A 24595-nucleotide genomic window follows, 5' to 3' on the forward strand; every position below is an offset into this window, starting at 1 on the left:
TTTAGCAATGTGGATAGTAGGGATGAAAGGTCATGGAGAGACCAGGCACCGTGGCTCACGCCTGTAATCCCAGCACTTTGGGAGGCTGAGGGGATGGATCACTTGAGGTCAGTAGTTCGAGACCAGCCTGGCCAACATGGCAAAACCCCGTCTCTACTAAAAGTACAAAAATTAGCCAGGTGTGGTGGCATGCGCCTGTAGTCCCAGCTACTTGGGAGGCTGAGGGTGCAGTGAGCAGAGATGGCGCCACTGCATTACAGCCTGGCAAACAGAGCGACTCTGTCTCAAAAAACAAAACAAAACAAAACAAAAAAAAAAACAGGCTGGGCGCCTGTTACAAAATTAGCCAGGAGGGTGAGGCAGGAGAATCATCTGAGCCTGGGAGATGGAGGATGCCGTGAGCCGAGATCTGCCACTGCACTCAAGCCTGGGCGACAGAGCGAGACTCCGTCTCAAAAACAAACGATGACAAAAACAACAAACAAAAACCTCAGGTCAGACCATGCTTTTTTTCTGCTCAAAACCCTCTACTATCTCCTATTTCACTCACAGTAAAATCCAAAGGTTATACAATACCCTGCATGCTCTGGCCTCCTCTTAGAACCCCTAGGCTCTCTCCCTTACTTACTGTGCTATTTTTAGAACATGCCAGACAGCTTTCTACCCCTGGCCATTTGCCCTTGCAGTTCTCTGCACATAGCTCATCCCTTCGCTTCATTCAGGGTTCTGCCTGACTCTTACCTCCTCAGAAAGGATACCCGACCATTCTATTTCACATTTTTTCTTTTTTTACTTTTTTTTTTTTTTTTAATCTCATTCTGTCACCCAGGCTGGAGTGCGGTGGTGTAATCACAGCTCATTACAGCCTTGACCTCCTGGGCTTAATGGATCCTCCCACCTCAGGCTCCTAAGTAGCTGGGACTACAGGCATGCTCCACAATGCTTGACTAATTTTTAATTTTTTTTTCTAGAGATAGAGTCTCACTATCTTGCCAGTCTCAAACTCCTGCACTCAAGCAATACTCCCACCTTGGCCTCTCAAAATGCTGGGATTACAGGCATGAGCTGCCAATCCCAGCCTCATTCTAATTTAAATAGCACTGCCCTTTACTCATACTCGTATAATGCTGTGGGATATTCTGCATTGCATTTATAACTACCCAACTTTATATTATATATTTATTATCAATTTTTCCACTAGAACACGAGCTTGATAAGAACAAAGACTAGGCTCATTTTGCCTACTGCTGTGTCCCAAGCTCTGAGAGAAATGCCTGGCAAAGTTTATTGGTTGGCACTCAATAAAAGCACGTTGAATTCAAGAATCCTTACAATGGATTGCTATCCAGGCTTTAAAAAAATTATGTAAGGCCAAGTGCTGTCATCCCAGCACTTTGGGAGGCTGAGGTGGGAGGATACCTGAGCCCAGGGGTTCAAGACCAGTCTGGGCAATACAGGGAGACCCCATCTCTACAAAATAAAAAAATTAGCAAGGTATAGTGGCACAGGCCTGTGGTCCCAGCTACCCAGGAGGCTGAGGTGGGAGGATGGCTTGAGCCCAGGAGGCTGAGCCCAGGAGGTTGAGTGAACCATAATTGCATCACTGCACTCCAGCCTATGTAACAGGGTGAGACCTCATCTCAAAAAAAAAAAAAAAAAAAAAATAGATGTAGCTCAGTAGCTCTTGATGGACCAATCTGCATAATATAATGTCAAGAAAAAAAGGAAAGGCACCTATAATCCCAGCACTTTGGGAAGCTGAGGTGAGAGGATTGCTTGAGGCTAGGAATTTGAGACTAGCCTGGGCATCATAGCAAAACCCTGCCTCTACAAAAATAAAAATAAAAAATTACTTGGCTGTGGAGGTGCACACCTGTAATCCAGCTGCTCAGGAGGCTAAAATAGGAGGATCGCTTGAGCTCAGAAGTTTGAGGCTGCAGTGAGCCATGATGGCACCACTTCACTCCAGCCTGGGTGACAGAGCAAGACTCTATCTCTAAAAATAAATAAATAAAAATAAGTGTTACTTTGGCCGGGCGTGGTGGCTCATGCCCGCAATCCCAGCACTTTGGGAGGCTGAGGCGGGTGGATCACTTGAGGTCAGGAGTTTGAGACCAGCCTGGTCAACATGGTGAAACCCCGTCTCCACTAAAAATACAAAAATTAGCTGGGCGTGGTGGCACATGCCTGTAGTCCCAGCTACTTGGGAGGCTGAGGCAGGAGAATTGCTTAAACCTGGGAGGCAGAGGTTGCAGTGAGCCGAGATCACACCACTGCACTCCAGCCTGGACGACAGAGTGAGACTCTGTCTAAAATAAAAAAATTGTTACTTAAAAAAAAAAAAAAAAAAGGAAACAGTTAAACGAACAAGGCCACAACAGTCAGCAACTGACAGAGCCAAGTGGCTTATAGGCCAGAGGGTCCCCACACCAAGTTCTTTCTACACCAGGTCATTCTCAGACGCTATCTTGGTGCTGCGGTATCAGGCAATGCCTTGACAGTTGCTGACAATGAAGTCAACAAAGCTGCAGGGATGGAAGAGCAAGCTCTCCATCCTGAAGTTACCTCTGGAGGGCAGAGGCCAGACTTGAAACATGGATTGGCATCATGCTAGGCCTCAAGCTCTTAACTTCTTTTTCAGCTTTTTCCTGTGGTGATTCCTTTGTCCTAAGCAAATGCCAGCGATAAGACAGACCTGCAACATTTGACCTTATGTCAGAGAGAATGAAAATTGTGTGGGGCCTCTTGGAGGGTGGGGTGGGGGGAGGGATAGCATTAGGAAAAATAGTTATTCCATGCTGGGATTAATACTTAGGTGATGGGCTGGGTGTGGTGGCTCATGCCTGTAATCCCAGCACTTTCGGAGGCTGAGGTGGGTGGATCACGAGGTCAAGAGATCGAGACTGAGGGCTGGGCACGATGGCTCATGCCTGTAATCCCAGCACTTTGGGAGTCCGAGGCGGGCAGATCATGAGGTCAGGAGTTCGAGACCAGCCTGACCAACATGATGAAACCCCATCTCTACTAAAAATACAAAAATTAGCCGGGCGTGGTGGCAGGCGCCTGTAATCCCAGCTACTCAGGAGGCTGAGACAGGAGAATCGCTTGAACCCGGGAGGCAGAGGTTGCGGTGAGCTGAGATCGTGCCATTGCACTCCAGCCTGGGCCACAGAACAAGACTCCGTCTCAAAAAAAAAAAAAAAAAAAAGAGATCGAGACCATCCTGGACAATGTAGTGAAACTCCGTATCTACTAAAAAGTATAAAAATTAGCTGGGCATGGTGGCATGCATCTGTAGTCCCAGCTACTTAGGAGGCTGAGGCAGGAGAATTGCTTGAACCGAGGAGGCAGAGGTTGAAGTGAGCCAAGATCGCGCCACTGCACTCTAGCCTGGTGACAGAGCAAGATTCCGTCTCAAATTAAAAAAAAAAAAACCTAGGTGATGGGTTGACAGGTGCAGCAAACCACCATGGCATACTATGTAACAAACCTGCACACCCTGCACATGTACCCCAGACCTTTAAAAAAAAAAAGAAAAGAAAATTGTGTAAACTCCAACAGCTGCAGTCAGCAGAACATGACACGTGGGGAAATTTAAGAACATCCTTCTTCAAACACAGATAACTTTGAGATGGTCCCTTTTTTTTTTGACACGGAGGCTTTTTTTTTTGACACGGAGCCTTTTTTTTTTTTTTTTTTTTTTGAGACAGAGTCTCACTCTGTCCCCCAGACTGGAATGCAGTGGTGCAATCTTGGCTCACTGCAACCTCCGCCTCCCAGGTTCAGGCGATTCTCCTGCCTCACCCTCCCAAGCAGCTGGGACTATAGGCACGCACCACCACGCCCGGCTAATTTTTTGTATTTTTAGTAGAGACCAGGATGGTCTCGATCTCCTGACCTCGTGATCCGCCTGCCTTGGCTTCCCAAAGTGCTGGGATTACAGGCGTGAGCCACTGTGCCCGTCCTCTTTCTTTTTTAATTTCTTTTTTTTTTTTTTTTTTGAGACAGAGTTTCACTTTTGTTACCCAGGCTGGAGCGCAGTGGCGCAATCTCAGCTCACTGCAACCTCCGCCTCCCAGGTGCAAGAGATTCTCCTGTCTCAGCCTCCCAAGTAGCTGGGATTACAGGCATGCGCCACCATGCCCGGCTATTTTTTTTTGTATTTAGTAGAGACGGGCTTTCACCACGTTAGTCAGGCTGGTTGTGAACTGACCTCAGGTGATCCACCCGCCTCGGCTTCCTAAAGTGCTGGGACTACAGGCGTGCGCCAATGCGCCCGGCAACAGGCACCAATTTTCACCAGAACTGCTGCCTTAGCCAAACCCTCAAAGCTGTCAAACAATATGAAGGACAAAACAAAGGGAAGTGAGGGTGACGATTTCAGTTTTGCCAAGACGGTTGGAAAAACAGCAAACATTGTTCTTATTCAGTGTACAAATGGGAGCCCAAGGAATGGACACAGGCTTGGTGAAAACTCCTGGAAGCAGATGGGAGAGGATGGAGAGCTGCTTTCATCCAGTCAATACTGACCCCGAAGGCTGACCAGCTGAAGCCACCCTGTGAGGCTCACAGAGAACAGAGGTCCGTAGTCACACACGCACATTTGCTGAGCACTGCCATGTGCCCGCACTGTGCTAGATGCTGGGAAACATCAATGAACTGAACAGACAACAATCTCTGCCCTTATGAGGCTTCCATTCTACTGGCAGGAGAAAGACCACAGCAATAACGTAAAACATAAGCCATACAGGGTATAAGAAGGGGGAGGCTGGGCATGGTGGCTCATGCCTGTAATCCCAGCACTTTGGGAGGCCGAGGCAGGTGGATCTCAAGGTCAGGAGTTCAAGACCAGCCTGGCCAACATGGTGAAACCCCATCTCTACTAAAATACAAAAATTAGCTGAGTGTGGTGGTGAGCGCCTGTAATCGCAGCTACTTGGGAGGCTGAGGCAGGAGAATCGCTTGAACCCAGGAGGTGGAGGCTGCAGTGAGCCGAGATCGTGCCACTGCACTCCAGCCTGGGCAATAGAGTGTGACTCTGTCTTAAAAACAAAAACGAAAAAAACCCCCAAAAAAGAAGGGGGAAAGTGTCATGGAGAAAAATAGTAGGGTGGTGCATGAGGCTGGCGGTCCTGGGGAATTTAGTTCAATGTTTGATTAAATGCCACTTATGACTACATTTCATTGCTGATTATTCTTTTTTGTGTGTACGTTGCTAGAAAGAACTCGTTGGGGAGTGGGGAAGGGGAGTTACCTCCTTTTCATAAAAAAATAAAATAAAAATCGGTTACGGATCACCCACAGGGGCCAGATATCTTGCTAAGTATTAAAATAAAAATACGGCCGGGCACAGTGGTTGTAATCCCAGCACTTTGGGAGGCCGAGGCAAGTGGATCACCTGAGGTCAGGAGTTCGAGACCAGCCTGGCCAATATGGTGAAACCCCGTCTCTACTAATAATACAAAAAATTAAGGCCAGGCACGGTGGCTCATACCTGTAGTCCCAGCACCTTGGGAGGCTGAGGTGGGCAGATCACGAGGGCAGGAGTTCGAGGCCAGCCTGGCCAATATGGTGAAACCTCGTCTCTACTAAAAATACAAAAATTAGCCGGGCACGGTGGTGCATGGCTGTAGTCCCAGCTACTCAGGCGGCTGAGGTAGAATAATCGCTTGAACCCAGGAGGTGGAGGTTGTAGTGAGCCGAGATCGTACCACTGCACTCCAGCCTGGGCAACAGAGTGAGACTCCATCTCAAACAACAACAACAACAACAACAACAACAACAACAACAAAAATTAGCCAGGTGTAGTGGTGCATGCCTGTAATCCCAGCTACTCAGGAGGTTGAGGGGCAGGAGAATCGCTTGAACCCAGGAGGCAGTAGTTGCAGTGAGCCGAGACTGCGCCACTGCACTCCAGCCTGGGCAACGGAGTGGGACTCTGTCTCAAAAAAATAAAAATAAAAATAAAAAAATAAATAAATAAATAAATAAATGAAATAAAAACAGGTGACCAAGCAGGGTGGCTGAGCCTGGGGAGGTCGAGGCTGCAGTAAGCAGAGATTGTGCCACTGCACTCCAGCCTGGGCAACACAGCCAGACCCAGTCTCAAAAAATAATAATAATAATAATAAAAAAACAGGCAGCCAGGCTAGGTGGCTCATGCCTATATCCCAGCACTCTGGGAGGCTGAGGCAGGTGGACTGCTTGAACTCAGGAGTTCAAGACCAGCCTAGGAAACATGGCAAAACCCTGTCTCTACCAAAATACAAAATTTACAAAATACAAAAATACAAAATTTTTGTACCAAAATTACCAAAATATACAAAAATTACAAAAATTAGCCGGGAGTGGTGGCATGCACTTGTGGTCCCAGCTACTCGGGAGGCTGAGGTGGGAGGCTCACTGAAGCTCAGGAAGTCAAGGCTATAGTGAGCAGAGACTGTGCCACTGCACTCCAGCCTGGGCAACACAGCCGGACCCAGTCTCAAAAAAACAAACAAACAAAAAGAATAAAATAAAATTAAAAAACAGGCGGCCAGGCGTGATGGCTCATTCCTATATCTCAGCACTTTGGGAGGCTGAGGCAGGTGGACTGCTTGAACTCAGGAGTTCAAGACCAGCCTAGGAAACATGGCGAAACCCTGTCTCTACCAAAAATACAAAAATCAGCCAGGAGTGGTGGCATGCACCTGTGGTCCCAGCTACTTGGGAGGCTGAGGTCGGAGGCTTACTGGAGCTCAGGTAGACAAGGCTGCAGTGAACTGTGATCACGCCACTGCACTCCAACCTGGGTGACAGAGCGAGATTCTGTCTCAAAAAAAAAATTAATCAAAAATTAATTAATTAATTAATTAAAGACAGGCTTAAATAGTGGCCCTACTGCCAAGTTATCTGTAATCTCAGCTAGGAGATAACACATAATAATAATGACAATCATAATATTAGCAGCAGTGTGCTACCACTTAGTGAAGTGAGCACCTTATTACATTTATTATCTTTATCCTTATAATAAAAGTATGAGTCTCCTATTAGTTCTCAGGTACCATTGGGTCTCAGAGCTGTTAAATCCCTGGTGAGTAAGCAAGCACAGAAGGGCCACCCAGCAGCCACGTGCTGGACTGGAGTCCTATCTAGATCCTGATGGGAACCCATTCCAAACAAACAAAATACAGGAGACAGTGGGGAAATTAATACTGACCTTGTATTTTCCTTTTAGATATGATAATGGCATTGTAGTTTGATAAGGGGGAAATTCCTTTTTTCTTTTAGAGATAGACAACTAGGTATTCAGGAATAAAGTATGTCTGATATTGCCTTTAACATAATCCAGTTTGGGCCGGGCGCAGTGGCTCACACCTGTAATCCCAGCACTTCGGGAGGCCGAGGCGGGCGGATCACGAGGTCAGGAGATCAAGACCATCCTGGCTAACACGGTGAAACCCTGTCTCTACTAAAAATACAAAAAATTAGCCAGGCGTGGTGGCAGGCGCCTGTAGTCCCAGCTACTTGGGAGGCTGAGGCAGGAGAATGGCGTGAACCCGGGAGGCGGAGCTTGCAGTGAGCCAAGATCGTGCCACTGCACTCCAGCCTGGGTGACAGAGCGAGACTCCGTCTCAAAAACAAACAAAAAAAAACATAATCCAGTTTGCACTGGGCATGCTGCCCACACCTGTAATCCCAGCTACTCAGCAGACTGAGGTGGGAGGACTGCTTGAGGCCAGGAGTTTGAGACTACCCCAAGCAACAAAGCAAGACCACCACATCTCTAAAACTAAACTAAACTAAAGTAATCCAGTTCAGAGAGCAGTAAGGAGCCATGGGTGGGGTCCACATGAATCAATCTGGCCACGGGTTAGTAACTTTTTTTCTTTTTTTCATAATATGGACTCTAGCTCTGTCGTCCAGGCCAGAGAGCAGTGTCGGGAACTCTGCTCCCCGCCTCCCGGGTTCAGCCTCCAATGTAGCTGGGACTACAGGTGCCCACCAACATACTCGACTAATTTTTTGTATTTTTAGTAGAGATGTGGTTTCACTGTATCAGCCAGAATGGTCTTGATCTCCTGACCTCGTGATCCACACGCCTCGGCCTCCCAAAGTGCTGGGATTACAGGTGTGAGCCACCGTGCCCAGCCCGGGTTAATAACTTTTGAAGGATTTTCTTTGGTTTGTTTTTTAGAGACAGGGTCTTCCTCCGTTGTGCAAACTGGAGGGCAGTGGTGTAATCATGGCTCACTGCAGCCTGGACTCCTGGGCTCAAGGTATCTTCCTGTCTCAGCCTCTGAAGTAGTTGAGACTACAGGTGTGCACCACCATGCCCAGTTAATTTTTTTTTTTTTTTTTTTTTTAAAGACAGGGTCTCACTCTGTCACCCAGGCTGGAGTGCAGTGGTGTAATCTCAGCTCACTGCAACCTCCGCCTCCCAGGTTCAAGTGATTTTCATGCCTCATCCTCCCAAGTAGCTGGGATTACAGGCATGTGCTACCACGCCCAGTTCATTTTTGTATTTTTAGTAGAGACAGGGTTTTGCCATGTTGGCCAGGCTGGTCTCAAACTCTTGACCTCAAGTGATCCGCCCACCTCAGCCTCCCAAAGTGCTGGGATTACAGGCGTGAGCCACCACACCTGGCCAATTTTTTTTATTTTTTGTAGAGGTAGTGTCTCACTATGTTGCCCAGGCTGTTCTTCAACTCCTGGCCTCAAGAGATTCTCCCCCTTTGACTTCCCAAAGTGCTGGGATTACAGGCATGAGTCATTGTGCCTGGCTGAAGTCAGGTATTTCAAAGAATTACATACTAAATAGTACAAGAAAAACATTTTTTAAAAAAGGCAAAAAAGGCCGAGCACAGTGGCTCATGCTTGTAATCTCAGCACTTTGTCAGGAGTTTGAGACCACCCTGGCCGACATGGTAAAACCCCCTCTTGACCAAAAAAAAAAAAAAGAGCCTGGCGTGGTGGCATGTGCCTGTAATCCCAGCTACTCAGGAGGCTGACGCAGGAGAATCACTTGATCCCAGGAGGTGGAGGTTGCAGTGAGCCGAGATCATGCCACTGCACTCGAGCCTCGGTGACAGAGCGAGACTGCCTCTCAAAAAAAAAAAAAAAAATCAATCAATAAAATAAAAAGGGGAGCCGGGTGCGGTGGCTCACGCCTGCAATCCCAGCACTTTGGGAGGCCGAGGCGGGCGGATCACAAGGTCAGGAGATCGAGACCATCCTGGCTAACACGGTGAAACCCCGTCTCTACTAAAAATACAAAAAATTAGCCGGGCGTGGTGGCGGGTGCCTGTGGTCCCAGCTACTCGGGAGGCTGAGCCAGGAGAATGGCATGAACCCCGGAGGCAGAGCTTGCAGTGAACCGAGTTTGCGCCACTGCACTCCAGCCTGGGCTACAGAGCAAAACTCCATCTAAAAAAAAAAAGGGGGGGCCGGACGCAGTGGCTCATGCCTGTAATCACAGCACTTTGAGAGGCCAAGGCGGGTGGACTGCCTGAGCTCAGGAGTTCGAGACCAGCCTGGGCAACACAGTGAAACCCCGTTTCTACTAAAATACAAAAAATCAGCTGGGCGTGACGGCATGGGCCTGTAATCCCAGCTACCTGGGAGGCTGAGACAGGAGAACCGCTTGAACTCAGGAGGCGGAGGTTGCAGTGAGCAGAGACTCTGCCATTGCACTCCAGCCTGGGTGACAGAGCGAGACTCTGTCTCAAATAAATAAATTAATAAAATAAAATAAAATGCCAAAAAAGATCAGTACTTTACAAAGCTTTTACTTGACTCTCCCCCTGCCAAAAAGAAAAAAAGAAACCAAAAAGTTCCATCATTAACTGTGCTTCACAGATACTGGTTAAGCAAGTTTCTTTACTGTAGGACTTTTCAGAACCTGAGATGTGTCAATGTGTGCTTGAATCTCCAGGGTTCCAAGGCTGGGGTTGTGGGGAGAGTATTTCTGACTCTGGACACACCAATTTGAGGAAGACTGATCTGGTGGTTTCTTGAGGCCACTTCAGCTCTAACAAACTGTACTTCTACAATAAGAGCTTCTTGCACAGGCAGGACCAGGTCAAAGGAAGAGGACACTGATGAGGGCCTGGAGGCTCTTACATTGCAGATTAGATTAGGAAAGGCCTTGAATGCCAAACTGAGGCCTACAGACTTCATTACGCAAGGTAAACAGTTGAGAGGAGCAGCATGATCCAAGTTGTGCTGTAGTAAGTGTGCTCCAGGGCAAACTGGAGTCTGGATGGGAGAATGGAGGTGGAGATGTAACTGCCATAACTAGGCATGTAGGGCTAAGAAACTGTTCTGGGATGGCAGCCTTTGGGACTAGAAAGAAGGGATGCACAAGGACAAAGGATAAGAAGGGGACAGGAAGGCCGGGAGCAGTGGCTCACACCTGTAATCCCAGCACTTTGGGAGGCCAAGGTGGGGTGGATCACCTGAGGTCAGGAGTTCGAGACCAGCCTGGCCAACAAGGTGAAACCCCGTCTCTAATAAAAATACAAAAAATTAGCCAGGCATGGTGGCGGGTGCCTGTAATCCCAGCTACTCAGGAGGCTGAGGCAGGAGAATTGCTTGAACCCGGGAGGCGGAGCTGGCAGTGAGCCAAGATGGCACCTTTGCACTCCAGCCTGGGCAACAAGAGCAAAACTCCATCTCAAAAAAAAATAATAAAATAATAAAACTTAGGAGGCTTTGGGACATTAACTAGCCCAGACATACATTCACATACTCATTATTAGGTAAAAGTTTTATCCCATAATTTGACATAAAGGAATAGGACTGAACACTAGCTGCTCTATCAATAAATAAAGGCCATAACAGCCTGGCACAGTAACATGCCTATAATCCCAGCTACTTGGGAGGTTAAGACAGGAGAATCATTTCAGCCAAGGACTTCCAGACCAGCCTGGGCAACATAGCAAGACCCTGGCTCAACAAAAGCCTCAACAAAACAAAGGTTACAGTTGAGCAAGCACTGTGTTAAGTACTTTACAGGCATTCATCTCTTCATTCCTAACACCGCAATAAGCTGCTATTATTATTCTACTTTTCAGGAAAGAAACTGAGGTTCTACAAGGCTGATTTGTCCAGAACCAAATGGCTACATTCAGTGATGGGACCAAAACTCAAATCAGAGTGAGCCTGAAAAGCCCATCTCTTCCCTGGTATGCTGAGTTCCTCAATTTTCTCTGTATCTATAGAAAATGATCTGCTATAGGCCGGGCACAGTGGCTCACGCCTGTAATCCCGGCACTTTGGGAGGCTGAGGTGGGCAGATCAATTGAGATCAGGAGTTCGAGACCAGCCTGGCCAACATGGTGAAACCCTGTCTGTACTAAAAATACAAAAATTAGCCGGGCATGGTGGCACATGCCTGTAATCCCAGCTACTCGGGAGGCTGAGGCAGGAGAATCGCTTGAACCCGGGAAGCAGAGATTGCAGTGAGCCGAGATTGAGCCATTGCACTCCAGCCTGGGAGACAAGAGTGAAACTCCGTCTCAGAAAAAGAAAAAGAAAGAAAAATATAGACTAGGCCGGGCATGGTGGTTCATGCCTGTAATCCCAGCATTTTGGGAGGCCAAGGCAGACAGATCACTTGAGCCCAAGAATCAAGACCAGCCAGGGCAACATGGTAAAACCTCGTCTCTACAAAAAATACAAAAATTAGCCAGGTGTGTTGGTGCACCGTAGTCCCAGCTACTCGGGAGGCTGAAGCAGAAGAATCACTTAAGCCCTGGAGTTGGAGGTTGCAGTGAGCTATGATGATCAGTCTGGGTGAGACCTTGTCCCAAAATAAATAAATAAATAAAAAGAAGGAAAATATAGACTCAAAGTCCCCTGGGAGGGTCACAGCATCTCCTAAATTCTATTCAATTCGCTCTGCATGTACTGAGCACCTGCTTTATGCCATTACCTTGCTTCTAACCATGGCTTAGGAAAGAACAAGACTCGCCCCTGAGTTTGAGGAACTATCTATTAGAGCCATGAGACAGATACATCAGATACAAACAAATCAGCAGGAACAACAGAAACCTGCAAATTAGTACTGATCAAAATGATAGTTACAGATAAAAAACATATCTCAGATGCTGGAAGGGGAGGTCACTGTGAACTCAAGCGATTTGGGAAGGCTTTCTGAGGCAGCACAGGGTTGCAGCTCAAGGCTGAAGGCAATCTAACAGGATACAGTGGGGGGCCAGGTGCGGTGGCTCATGCCTGTAATCCCAGCACTTTCAAACTCCAAGGCAGGAGGACCGCTTGGGCCCAGGATCGCTGGAGACCAGCCTGGGCAACATAGGAAGACCCTGACTCTATTTATTTTTAAAATAATAGGCCGGGCACAGTGGCTCACATCTATAATCTCAGGACTTTGGGAGGCCAAGGCAGGCGGATCACCTGAGGTCAGGAGTTCGAGACCAGCCAGGCCAGCATGGTGAAACCCCATCTCTACTAAAAGTACAAAAAATTGCTGGGCAGGACGGCTTACACCTGTAATCCCAGCACTTTGGGAGGCTGAGGTGGGCGGATCACTTGGGGTCAAAAGTTCAAGACCAGCCTGGCCAACATGGCAAAACTCCATCTCTACTAAAAATAAAAAAATCAACTGGGCACAGTGGCTCATGCCTGTAATCCCAGCACTTTGGGAGGCCAAGGCAGGCAGATAACCTGAGGTCAGGAGTTCGAGACCAGCCTGACCAACATGGAGAAACATCATCTCTACTAAAAATACAAAAAACAAACAAACAAAAAAATTAGGCGGGTGTGGTGGTGGGTGCCTGTAATGCCAGCTACTCGGGAGGCTAAGGCAGGAGAATTGCTTGAACCCGGGAGATGGAGGTTTGCAGTGAGCCGAAATCATGCTACTACGCTCCAGCCTGGGCGACAGAGCAAGATGTTGTCTCAAAAAAAAAAAAAAAAAAAAAATTAGCCGAGTGTGGTGGCATGCATCTGTAGTCCCAGCTATTTGGGAGGCTGAGGCAGAAGAATCACTTGAACCCGGGAGGTGGAGGTTGCAGTGAGCCGAGATCACGTCACTGCACTCCAGCCTGGGCAACGGAGTGAGAATCCATCTCATAAATAATAAAAATAAAAATACAACTACAAAAAATTAGCCAGGTGTGGTGGTGCATGCCTGTAGTTCCAGCTACTCGGGAGGCTGAGGAAGGAGAATTGCTTGAACCTTGTCGATGGAATTTGCAGTGAGCCGAGATCTTGCCCCTGTACTCCAGCCGGGGTAACAAGAGCAAAACTCTGTCTCGAAAAAAAAAAAAAAAAAAAAAGGATACAGTGTGGTGGGGTGAGGAAGACAGGGAAGACTGGGGACAGGGACACTAGACAGAGGTCTCCTGAAAATTAGTGCCCATAACAGGTGTTTGGTAGACAGGTCTCAGCCCTCAGATAAACCCATTTCCAAAGATGAAGGCCAGAGAATGAGAATAATGATTTATCGTTCTGGCCGGGTATGATGGCTCATGCCTGTAATCCCAGTGCTGTGGGAGGTGTGGCCGGCAGATCACCTGAGGTCAGGAGTTCAAGACCAGCCTGGCCAACATGGTGAAACTTGGTCTCTACTAAAAATACAAAAATTAGCCAGGCATGGTGGTGGGCGCCTGTAATCCCAGCTACTCAGAAGGCTGAGTCAGAAGAATCACTTGAACCCGGGAGGTGGAGGTTGCAGTGAGCTGAGATCGCGCCACTGCACTCCAGCCTGGGTGACAGAGTGAGACTCAGGAAAAAAAAAAAAGACTTGGCCGGGCCCAGTGGCTCACACCTGTAATCCCAGCACTTTGGGAGGCTGAGGCAGGTGGATCATGAGGTCAAGAGATCGAGACCATCCTGGCTAACACGGTGAAACCCCATCTCCACTAAAAAATACAAAAAATTAGCCGGGCGTGGTGGTGGGCACCTGTAGTCCCAGCTACTTGGGAGGCTGAGGCAGAATGGCGTGAACCTGGTAGGCAGAGCTTGCAGTGAGCTGAGATCACACCACTGCACTCCAGCCTGGGTGACAGAGCAAGACTCCATCTCAAAAAATAAATAAATAAAATAATAATAATAATAATAATAATAATAATAATAAAGACTTGTGGTTCTGCACTTTAGGCACCATGTTGGTCAGGCTGGTCTCAAAATACTCACATTTGTGAGTAAGAAGAGGTTGTAAGGATGTTCACTGTAGCATTGTTTGTAAGGGTGAGATATGGGAACAACAGAAATATCCAACAACAGGATATAGATTAACTAAAAGGAGATATATTCAGTCTATGGGATATTACATCCATCTAAAGAATGAAGGTGATGTGGAAAGAGCTCCATGATATACCAGGTATGATGAAAAAATGTGAGTTCCAGGACACTTTTTATGGTTTGCTACCATTTATGAAAAACAAAGCTACATGAATATGTTCATTAGTGTACATAAAAATATAAAAGGCCATAGTCCAAAATTATATTGTGATTATCTCTAGGGACAAAAGTAGGAGGAGAATAAAAGAGGATTTTTACTTTTGACTCTCTATAGCTCTATACTGTGTTTTTTTTTTTTTTTTTTTTTTGAGACGGAATCGCTCTGTCGCCCAGGCTGGAGTGCAGTGGCACGGTCTCAGCTCACTGCAAACTCCGCCTCCCGGGATCACGCCATTCTCCTGCCTCAGCCTCCTGAGTAGCTGGGACTACAGGTGCCCGCCACCACACCCGGCTAATTTTTTGTATTTTTAGTAGAGACAGGGTTTCACCGTGTTAGCCAGGATGGTCTCGATCTCTTGACCTCGTGATCCGCCCATCTTGGCCTCCCAAAGTGCTGGGATTACAGGCGTGAGCCACCACACCTGGCCGCTCTGTACTGTTTTTGAAAGTTTAAAATGAAAATTTATTCCTGCTGGTGAAATGGCTCACACCTGTAATCCTAACACTCTGGGAGGCTGAGGCGGGCAGATCGCTTGAGCTCGGGAATTTGAAACCAGCCTGGCCAGCTAGGCAAAACCCCATCTCTACAAATAATAATAATAATAATACAAAAAATAGCCAGGCATGGTGGTGCATGCCTGTAGTCCCAGCTACTCCGGAGGCTGATACGGGAGGATCACTTAAGCCCGGGAGGCAGAGGTTGCAGTAAGCTGAGATCATGCCACTGCACTCCAGTGTGGGCAACAGAGCAAAAGCCTGTCTCAAAAAAAAAAAAAAAAAAAGTATTCCTATATAAAAAGACTTTGGCTGAGTACAGTGGCTCATGTCTGTAATCCAGCACTTTGGGGAGCCAAGGCGGGTGGATCACGAGGTCAGGAGTTCAAGACCACCAGCCTGGCCAACATAGTGAAACCCCATCTCTACTAAAAATACAAAAATTAGCCAGGCATGGTGGCGCTTGCCTGTGCCTGTAATCCCAGCTACTCAGGAGGCTGAGGCAGGAGAACCACTTGAACCTGGAAGGCGGAGGTTGCAGTGAGCCAAGATTCCGCACTGCACTCCAGCCTAGGTGACAGAGCGAGACTCTGTCTAAAAAAAACAAACAAAAGACTTCAAGTCCAGGCGCAGGGACTCACTCCTGTAATCCTAACACTTTGGGAGACTGAGGTGGGTGGATCACCTAAGGTCAGGAGTTTGAGACCAGCCTGTCCAACATGGTGAAACCCTGTCTCTACTAAAAATACAAAGAATTAGCTGGGTGTGGTGGCGGGCACTGTAATCCCAGTTACTTGGGAGGCTGAGGCAGGAGAATCACTTGAACCCAGGAAGTGGAGGTTGCGGTGAGCCAAGACCACGCCATTGCACTCCAGCCTGGGCAAAAAGATTGAAACTCCGTCTCAAAAGCAAAACAAAACAAAAAACCCTCAAATTCTTATCAAGTCATGACAGCAAAGACGGCAAGAATCACAAAAACACAAGGCTCAGAAAATTTCAGTTGAAAATCTCTGGAATGTTCTGGTTCAAGCCCCCAGAACCTCAGGAGCACAATACAGGGCAAAGGAAAGAACCTTCACTAAGATATAGGAAAGTGCCGAACGAACAGAAGCAAACAAATTAAACCCCCAACTTCTAATACACTTGAACTGAAGCTGGGCATGGTGGCTTATACCTGTAATCCCAGCACTTTGGGAGGCCAAGGCAGGAGGACAGCTTGAGCTAGGAGTTTGAGACTAGCCTGGGTAACATAGAGAGACTCTATCTCTACACACAAAAAACATTAGCCAGGCAGGGTGGTGCACACCTGTGGTCCCAGCTACTTGGGGGTTGAGGCAGGAGGATCACTTGAGCCTAGGAGTTTGAGGCTGAAGTGTGCTATGATTGCACCACTGTATTCCAGCTTGGGCAACAGAGCAAGACCCTGTCAAAAAAAAAAAAATGCTCCATTTAAAAAAATTATTAGATTCAGGCCGGGCGCGGTGGCTCACGCCTGTAATCCCAGCACTATGTGAGGCCGAGGCAGACAGATCATGAGGTCAAGGGATCACGACCATCTTGGCCAACATGGTCTCTACTAAAAATAAAAAAATTAGCTGGGCGTGGTGGTGCGTGCCTGTAATCCCAGCTACTCGGGAGGCTGAGTAGGAGAATCACTTGAACTCGGATGGCAGAGGTTACAGTGAGCTAAGATTGCACCACTGCACTTCAGCCTGGCGACAGAGAAAGATTCTGTCTCAAAAAGAAAAAAAAAAAAGTATTAGATTCAAGGGACATTGTCAAATTGCTATAAAAGGTTCCAAATGCTTATTCTCAATTTCTGTCCTTATTATAGAGAGGACAAGAGGACATTCTGAGGACATAACCCAAGATGCACACTGAACTTTTCAGCTGTGCTGCACCACAGCACACTACTATTCAACTATACTATGTTCACCTGTTACGTGGGCTCCCTCCAGAGACAGAGTCCCACCCACGTCTGGCTCATTACCAAACGCTCTGGCTTGGTCCACGGAGCATGCTTCAATGACTCCATGGACTAAAGGAATGTTCAAGTTAATGTCTCTGGCCACAGCTGCTAAGAGAGGTTACTCACCATTTGGAACCAGAAGGAGGCTTTTCACGATGCTTCTGAGGGAGCCAAGACTGATCTGATTGGTGGTGGCAAATTCAGAGAGCTGAGCCAGAAACCTTTCCACCTGCAGAGAGAGAACAGTGAAAACCCGGGCCTTCACTTTCTAAGCATCTCAGGGAGCACGGACCCACTCCCTAACACAGAATGTTTTATTTACCTCTTTTGGCTCAGTTAGGAAGTGGAAAAGCACCTCTGTCAGGGCTGAGAACTGCTGTGAAGAAAACAACACAGAACATCAGTACAATTTCTACTCCTAGGTCAGCATGCCCCACCCCAGGCAACTGCATAGCCTTGAGAGGGAAGAACAGTAACAGCCAGGTGTTATGCCTGTTCTGATCATCCTATAGTTACAAATGTTCACAATACCCACCACCAGTGTCAATATACCTGTGTCACTACATCATCTGAAAAGCACGTTTATTGGGATACTTAGCAGACATGTATTGAGAGACTGTAAGCATATGCACTCAGATGCACACATATATCTCTAGGACACACACACACACACACACATGCACGCACAAAGGGGAAATCATCAGAAAATTAAAAGCAGTTACCACTTTGGATGATTTTTATTTTCTTCTGTTTTACCTATCCATATTTTCTTTCTTTTTTTTTTTTTTTTCTTTCCCTGAGACAGGGTCTCTCTGTCGCCCAGGCTGGAATGCAGTGATGCAATCTCGGCTCACTGCAACCTCTGCCTCCTGGGCTCAAGCGATCCTCCCACCTCAGCCTCCAGAGTAGCTGGGACTACAGGCACATGCCACCATACCCGACTAATTTTTTTTTTAATGTAGAGACAGGGTCTCACTTTGTTGCCCAGGATGGTCTCAAACTCCTGGGCTCAAGTGATCTACCCACGTCAGCCTCCCAAAGTGCTGGAATTACAGGTATAAGCCATGCACCTGGCCTCATATTTTCTTGGGTTCCCCCCACCCATAAACATCTCGTTACTTGTGTAAGACAACAATAAACTGTAACACTTTATTATGCACCTAGAACAGACGCTTACAGTTTTGTGTGTCTTAATCTTTTCTCTTTACTGGTAATGTGTTGTTAGGAACTGAATGTGTCTCCCCAAAATTCATATATTGAAGCCCTAACTTCCGTTGTGACAATATTTGAAGACAGGGCCTGTTAGATGATAAAGGTTAAATGAGGTCGTAAGAGTGAGACGCTAGCCCCATAGGGCTGGGGGCCCTTATTTTGATTTGATTTTATTTTTTAGATGGAGTCTCACTCTGTTGCCCAGGCTGGAGTGCAGTGGTGTGATGTTGGCTCACTGCAACCTCCACCTTCCGAGTTCAAGCAACTCTCCTGCCTCAGCCTCCCGAGCAGCTGGGATTACAGGTGCCTGCCACCACACCTGGATAATTTTTGTATTTTTAGTAGGTGGGTTTCACCGTATTGGCCAGGCTGGTCTCGAACTCCTCACCTCAAGTGATCCACCTGCCTCGGCCTCCCAAAGTGCTGGGATTATAGGTATGACCCACCGTGCCTAGCCTAGGGCTGGGGCCCTTATAAGAAGAGGAAGAGGCCAGGTGCAGTGGCTCACGCCTGTAATCCCAGCATTTTGGGAGACCAAGATGAGAGGATTGCTTGAAGCTGTGAGTTTGAGATCTGCCTGGGCAACACAGTAAGACCCCACCTCTTAAAAAAAAAAAAGGAAGGAGGGAGTCATCTACAAGCCAGGAATCACACTGGCTGGCACTTGATCTTGTACTTCCGAGCAAGCAGAACTGTTAGAAATAAATGTCTGGGCTGGGCATAGTGGCTCACGCCTATAATCCCAGCACTTTGGGAGGCTGAAGTGAGCGGATCACGAGGTCAGGAGTTTGAGACCAGCCTGGCCAGCATAGTGAAACCCCGTCTCTACTAAAACAAAAAACAAAAAAAAATTCACCAGGCGTGGTGGCGTGTACTTGTAATCCCAGCTACTTGGGAGGCTGTGGCAGGAGACTCACTTGAATCCAGGAGGCAGGGGTTGCGGTGAGCTGTGATCATGCCACTGTACACCAGCCTGGACGACAGATTGAGACTCTGTCTCAAAAAAAAGAAAGAAAGAAATGTCTGCTGTTGGAGCCAACCAGTCTATGATATTTTGCCTTAACAAAATACCAGCTGCCCAGGTATTTTGTTACGGCAGCCTGAGCTGACTGAGACACAGATCATTACTTTCTCATGTCCCTCCCTGGCCTGAGCTGACTGAGACACAGATCATTACTTTCTCATGTCCCTCCCTGGCCTGAGCTGACTGAGACACAGATCGTTACTTTCTCATGTCCTTCCCTGGCCTGAGCTGACTGAGACACAGATCATTACTTTCTCATATCCCTCCCTGTGAACAGTGTGTATGGGCTGGACGTGGTGGCTCACACGTGTAATCCCAGCACTTTGAGAGGCTGAGGTTGGCGGATCATTTGAGGTCGGGAGTTCAAGACCAGCCTGACCAACATGGTGAAACCCCGTCTCTACTAAGAATACAAAAATTAGCCAGGCATGGTGGTGCGTGCCTGTAATCCTAGCTACTCGGGAGGCTGAGGCAGAAGAATTGCTTGAACCTGGGAGGCGGAGGTTGCAGTGAGTGGAGATCATGCCACTGCACTCCAGCCTGGGTGACAGAGCGAGACTCTGTTTCAAAAAACAACAACAACAAAAAGCCCACTGTGTATGGCATAGTGGGGAAAACCAGGATGCCAGGGTTTAAAAGACCCAGTTCAATCAGTGTTCTCCGTTGACTACTCTTGTGAATTTGGTCAAGCCATTTAGCATCTGTGTCCCAGTCCCCACGAGGAAAACAAAGGTAAGAATACACAGCTTCCAATACTAACAGTAACACATGCAGAGCCTCTAGCACAGAGCCAGGCTGGACGCTAAACAAATGGTAGCTACAGTTAGAGCCATAATTAGAGTCACTATACCATTTGATCCACCTTCTAGAAGCAATATATTAAAAAAAAGAAAAAGATTATAGGCAGATACTTCAGCTTAAAACCCCCAAAGTTGTATGTGTAGTATGTTAAATGCACCTATCCCTTCTGCTATGACACATTAAACTCTACACATCTGTCAGGACTCTGTATTATTTTATTCAAAAATGTATTCTATTTTAAAAGAAAACGAAACTGGGTGTGGTGGCTCATGCCTGTAATCCCAGCACTCTGGGAGGCCAAAGTGAGAGGATTGCTTGAGGCCAGGAGTTCGAGACCAGCTTGGGCAATCTGCATAAACAAATTTAAAAATTAGCCAGGCAAGGTGGCATGCTCCTGTAGTCCTAGCTACTCAGGAGGCTGAGGCAGGAGGATTGCTTCAGCCCAGGCATTCCAAGCTGCAGTGAGTTATGATCACACCACTGAACTCCAGCCTGCGTGACAGAACAAGATCCTAGCTCAAAAAATAAAAATAAATTAGTCAAGCATGGTGGTATGCACCTGTAGTTCTAGCTACTCTGGAGGCTGAGGTGGAAGGATTGCTTGAGCCCAGGAGCTTGAGGCTGCAGCAAACTATGATTGCGCCACTGCAATCCAGCCTGAGCGACAGTGCAAGAATGTGTTATTGATCCCTCGTCCCTATCTCTCCCTTCCCAAGCCCTCCTTATCCTCCAAAGCCCTGCCAAGAAACCATGACACTCCCAACAAGAAAGGGACCTACCCAGATTCTCAACTTCTGAGGCTCCCTGGGGCCACCTACAATTTTCAACTCTGATAAGGAGCACAAACATGTCTTAGAAGAGAAGGTTCCTTATATGGCATTGCAGCTTCACAGCAACTTAAATACTGTTAAGTGCACAGTATTTGCTGAATAAATCTTTCCTAAACACTCCCCGCAATGCTTTGCCTTTGCAATTGCATAGGTGCCTCCCTCTGGAATGCTCACCCACCCATGGCTATCTATGCATGCATCTCAAAATCTTAAGGATTCTCCCCAGTAAACTTAGGAAGAGATGCACAAGGTCATTCCAGACTAGAGAAATGCAAATCAGTAAAACCAGAATATACTATTTTTCACTTATCAGATCTGCAAACCCAAAAGTTTGACTAGGACACCAGTGCTGGTGAAAGTACAAGGAAGCAGACAGGTTCCTGCATGACTGATGATAGGATACACTGGGGTGACCTTTCTAGGGGCAATTTCACAATGTGCATCTAACTTGTATTTTTTTGAGGCAGAGTCTGGCTCTGTCGCCCAGACTGGAGTGCAGTGGCGCAATCACGGCTCACTGGAGCCTCTAACCTCTTGGGTTCAAAGCAATCCTCCCACCTCAGTCTCCTGAGTAGCTGAGATTACAGGCACATGCCACCACATCCACATCGGGCTAATTTTTTTATATTTTGTAGAGACAGGGTCTCACAATGTTGCCTCAGCTCATCTGGAACTCCTGGGCTCAAGCAATCCTCCTGCCTCACCCTCCCTAAGAACTGGGATTATAGGTTTGACCAACCACACCCAACCGGCATCAAATTTTTAAAGTGATTATACCCCTCGACCTAGTAATTCCATTCCATGAAGTATATCCTTTAGGTATGTTCCAAAAAGTAAATGTTTTGGCAAGTCACAGTAGCTCATGCCTGTAATGCCAGCACTTTGGGAGGCTGAGGCAGGAGGACCGCTTGATCCCAGGAGACAAGCATTACGTTCAGGCAACATAGTGAGAGCCCATCTCTACAAATCATAATAATACATTTAAATTTAAAAAGAAAAAAAGAGGCCTGGCACCATGGCTCAAGCCTGTAATCCCAGCACTTTGGGAGGCTGAGGTGGGTGGATCACGAGGTCATGAGATCTAGACCATCCTGGCTAACACGGTGAAACCCTGTCTCTAAACCCTCTACTAAAAATACAAAAAAATTAGCCGGTCTTGGTAGTGGGCGCCTGTAGTCCCAGCTACTCGGGAGGCTGAGGCAGGAGAATGGCATGAACCTGGGAGGTGGAGCTTGCAGTGAGCCGAGATCGCGCCACTGCATTCCAGCCTGGGCGACGGAGTGAGATTCCGTCTCAAAAAAAAAAAAAGAAAAAGAAAGAAAAAAAGAAAAAAGAAGGTCGGACGCGGTGGCTCACATCTGTAATCCCAACACTTTGGAGGCTGAGGCAGGCGGATCACCTGAAGTCAGGAGTTTGAGACCAGCCTGGCCAACATGGCGAAACCCCGTCTCTACTAAAAATACAAAAATTAGCTGGGCATGGTGGCGGGCGCCTGTAATCCCAGCAGAATTACTTGAACCCGGGAGGCGGAGGCTACAGCGAGCTGAGATTGTGCCACTGCACTCCAGCCTGGGCAACAGAGTAAGACTCCATCTCAAAAAAAAAGAATGCAGTAGATCTGTTTGTATTGAAGGGAGAAAATAGTCAGGATACATTGTTCAGTTTAAAAAACAACAACAACAAAACAGGCCAGGTGCGGTGGCTCACGCCTGTAATCCCAGCACTTTGGGGGGTTGAGGCGGGGGTATAACCAGAGGTCAGGAGTTTGAGACCAGCCTGGCCAACTTGGCCAAACCCCGTCTCTACTAAAAATTCAAAAATGGCCTGGCGCGGTGGCTCACGCCTGTAATCCCAGCACTTTGGGAGGCCGAGGCGGGCAGATCACCTGAGGTCAGGAGTTTGAGACCAGCCTAGCTAACATGGTGAAACCCCGTTTCGACTAAAGAAACAAAAAATTAGCCGAGTGTGGTGGCACGTGCCTATAATCCCAGCTACTTGGGAGGCTGAGGCAGGAGAACTGCTTGAACCTGGGAGGTGGAGGTTGCAGTGAGCCGAGATTGCACCATTGCACTCCAACCTGGGCGACAGGGCAAGACTCCATCTCAAAAAAAAAAAAAAAAAAAAATTAGCCAGGCGTGGTGGTGTGCGTCTATAATCCCAGCTACTTGGGAGGCTGAGGCAGGAGAATCGCTTGAACCTGGGAGGCAGAGGTTGCAGTGAGCCGAGATCGCACCATTGCACTCCAGCCTGGGCGATGAGTGGAACTCCTCAAAAAAAAAAAAAAAAAAAAAGGCCGGGTGCGGTGGCTCACGCCTGTAATCCCAATACTTAGGGAGGCTGAGGCGCGCAGATCACGAGGTCAGGAGACAGAGACCATCCTGGCTATGGTGAAACCCCATCTCTACTAAAAATAAAAAATAAAAAAATTAGCCAAGTGTGGTAGGGGGTGCCTATAGTCCCAGCTACAGGGGAGGCTGAGGCAGGAGAATGGTGTGAACCTGGGAGGCGGAGCTTGTGGTGAGCCCAGATCACACAACTGCACTCCAGCCTGGGCAACAGAGTGAGACTCCGTCACAAAAAAAAAAAAAAAAGTGCCGTGCCTCACACTTGTAATCCCAGCACTTTGGGAGGCCAAGGCGGGTGGATCACAAGGTCAGGAGTTCAAGACCAGCCTGGCCAAGATGGTGAAACCCCGTCTCTACTAAAAATACAAAAATTAGCTGGGCATGGTGGCACGCGTCTGTAATCCCAGCTACTCGGGAGGCTGAGGCAGAGAATTGCTTGAACTCAGGAGGTGGAGGTTGCAGTGAGCCCAGATCATGCCACTGCACTCCAGCCTGGGTGACAGAGCTTGACTCCGTCTCAAAACAAACCAAAAAAAAAAACCCAGCAAGATGAAGAAAAAATATATACAGAATGATCCATTTTCTATATATATATAAAAATTCAAAGCCAGAAATGGGAGGATCACTTGAGCCTAGATGTTCAAGGTCACCATGGGCAGCATAGTAAGACCTCATCTCTAAAAAATAAAAATAAGGCCAGGCACAGCGGCTCACGCCTGTAATCCCAGCACTTTGGGAGGCCGAGGACGGCAGATCACCTAAGGTCAGGAGTTCAAGACCATCCTGGCCAACATAGTGAAACCCCATGTCTACTAAAAATACAAAAATTAGCCAGGTGTGGTGGTAGCTGTAGTCCCAGCTACTCAGGAGGCTGAGGCAGGAGGATGGCTTAAACCCAGGAGGCAAAGGTTGCAGTGAGCCAAGATTGTACCATTGCAGTCCAGCTTGGGCAACACAGTGAGACTCCATCTCAAAAATAAAATAAAATAAAAACAAGAAAACATGGCCAGGCACAGTGGCTCACGCCTGTAATCCTAGCACTTTGGGAGTCTGAGGAAGGTGGATCACCTTTGGTCAGGAGTTCAAGACCAGACTGGCAAACATGGTGAAACCCCATTCTACTAAAGACATAAAAAATTAGCTAGGCATCGTGGTGAGCACCTGTAATCCCAGCTACTTGGGAGGCTGAGGCAGGAGAACTGCTTGAACCCGGGAGGCGGAGGTTGCAGTGAGCCAAGATTGCACCATTGCACTCCAGCCTGGGCAACAGCGCGAGACTCAAAAAAAAATTTTTTTTTAAAGGATACTCATATATATGCTGGCAAATTAAGACTTTTATTTCTATAAAAATAAGTAAGAAACTATTTTTTGTGTTTTTTGAGACAGAGTCTCTCTGTGTCACCCAGGCTGGAGTGCAGTGGTGCGATCATGGCTCACTGCAACCTCCGCCTCCTGGGTACAAGTGATTATCCTGCTCAGCCTCCTGAGTAGCTGGGATTATAAGCGTGCACTA

General features: G+C 47.5%; 1 protein-coding gene across 3 annotated transcripts in view; it reads right to left on the reverse strand.

The window, feature by feature from the left end:
* The window catches only part of COMMD7 (COMM domain containing 7), a 39758-nt gene that overhangs the window by 6404 nt on the left and 8759 nt on the right, over positions 1 to 24595 (reverse strand). For 2 of the 3 annotated variants that reach the window (XM_031004972.3, XM_031004974.3), the window contains exons 2-3: positions 17193 to 17246; positions 16997 to 17099 (exon numbers count right to left, since the gene is read on the reverse strand). In XM_031004972.3, coding sequence (XP_030860832.2) covers positions 16997 to 17099; positions 17193 to 17246 — 157 coding nt within the window. The remainder of the gene's footprint in view (positions 1 to 16996; positions 17100 to 17192; positions 17247 to 24595) is intronic. The other variant, XM_031004976.3, reaches the window with a different exon arrangement.

The sequence above is a fragment of the Gorilla gorilla genome, chromosome 21 (genome assembly GCF_029281585.2).
Source record: "Gorilla gorilla gorilla isolate KB3781 chromosome 21, NHGRI_mGorGor1-v2.1_pri, whole genome shotgun sequence".
Classification (NCBI taxonomy): Eukaryota; Metazoa; Chordata; class Mammalia; order Primates; family Hominidae; genus Gorilla; species Gorilla gorilla.